General features: G+C 35.2%; 1 protein-coding gene across 1 annotated transcript in view; it reads right to left on the bottom strand.

The window, feature by feature from the left end:
• LOC106882600 (laminin subunit gamma-1) overlaps positions 1 to 1,152 on the bottom strand; it is a 193,927-nt gene that overhangs the window by 10,748 nt on the left and 182,027 nt on the right. The window contains exon 22 of the mRNA XM_052977280.1: positions 203 to 325. Coding sequence (XP_052833240.1) covers positions 203 to 325 — 123 coding nt within the window. The remainder of the gene's footprint in view (positions 1 to 202; positions 326 to 1,152) is intronic.

Below are 1,152 nucleotides of genomic sequence, written 5' to 3'. Positions count from 1 at the left end.
TGTGTGTGTGTGTGTGTGTGTGTGTGTGTGTAAATATATATGGATGTATATATATATATGTGTGTGTGTTTTTGTGTTGTGTGTTTGTATGTATGTACATCCAGGCCAAAATGGAGAGAAAAAGGTTTAGAACTAAAAAAAAAGTGACAATTATCTTTTTAGAACAATTTTTATCAACTCAAAGAAAAACATTAAATCATACCTGTTGCTTGTTTAAAGCATCTTCATAGAGAAGATTTGCTTTCTTTTTCTCTTCATCAACTTCATTCAACATGTTGTTGTTTGCAGTCAATGTTTCTTGTAGAGACTTCTGAATGCCATCAGCCTAAGGACAATACAATAAATATAATTTTATGTAAGCCAGAATTGAAAATAGTTTATGAGATGAGGTTGTGATAATTTGAAGCTGCATGCACTCTCAGACAGGGGGCTTAAATGTATGTGTGTGTGTGTGTGTGTGTGTGTGTGTGTGCGTGTGTTGGTTTGTTTGTTACTGTTAATGGGAAACAAAGTTATGTATATAAACCAAGGTTTTGCTCAAAAATATGGGACAAGCATTTGAACAAAGTTTTTTGCTTGGACAAGCAACTCAGTTAATCTAACAATTAACAAACATTTGACTCAAATGCATGTCTAATACAGAAGTGTACTGATGATATTCACTGCATGCAACTCCATCCCCATCTCAAATCATCTATCACACTCATTTCATTCTGGCACACTTTCCTACCCACCCACATTTTCTCTTCTCTATCCTATTAACTCCTCATATTTACTTATTTCTCTCTCTCTCTCTTTCTCTCCATCTGTGAAAGCCATGTATTCACCTCTTCCGCAAGATACTTGCTCCTCTCCTATATTTTTACATCCCTCAATGCTATACTTCACTCCACTTAAGGAGCTTGCCATGAGGATACTTGGTGACCTCACCAGTGCTGGTGCCACAAAAATGCATCTGATGCACTCTGCAATGTTAATGGAATTATGAAGGGTATCCAGCTGTAGAAACCATGCATCAATGCTTACTGTCAGATTTAGCATAGTTTCTACAGCTGGATGCCCTCCTAATATCAACTATTCTATTTTTCCAATTTGCACCAACATATATATATATATATACACACACATATACCTATATATATATATATATAT

This window comes from Octopus bimaculoides, chromosome 1, assembly GCF_001194135.2.
Source record: "Octopus bimaculoides isolate UCB-OBI-ISO-001 chromosome 1, ASM119413v2, whole genome shotgun sequence".
NCBI lineage: Eukaryota > Metazoa > Mollusca > Cephalopoda > Octopoda > Octopodidae > Octopus > Octopus bimaculoides.
This window is presented reverse-complemented; position numbering and strand designations above follow the sequence as displayed.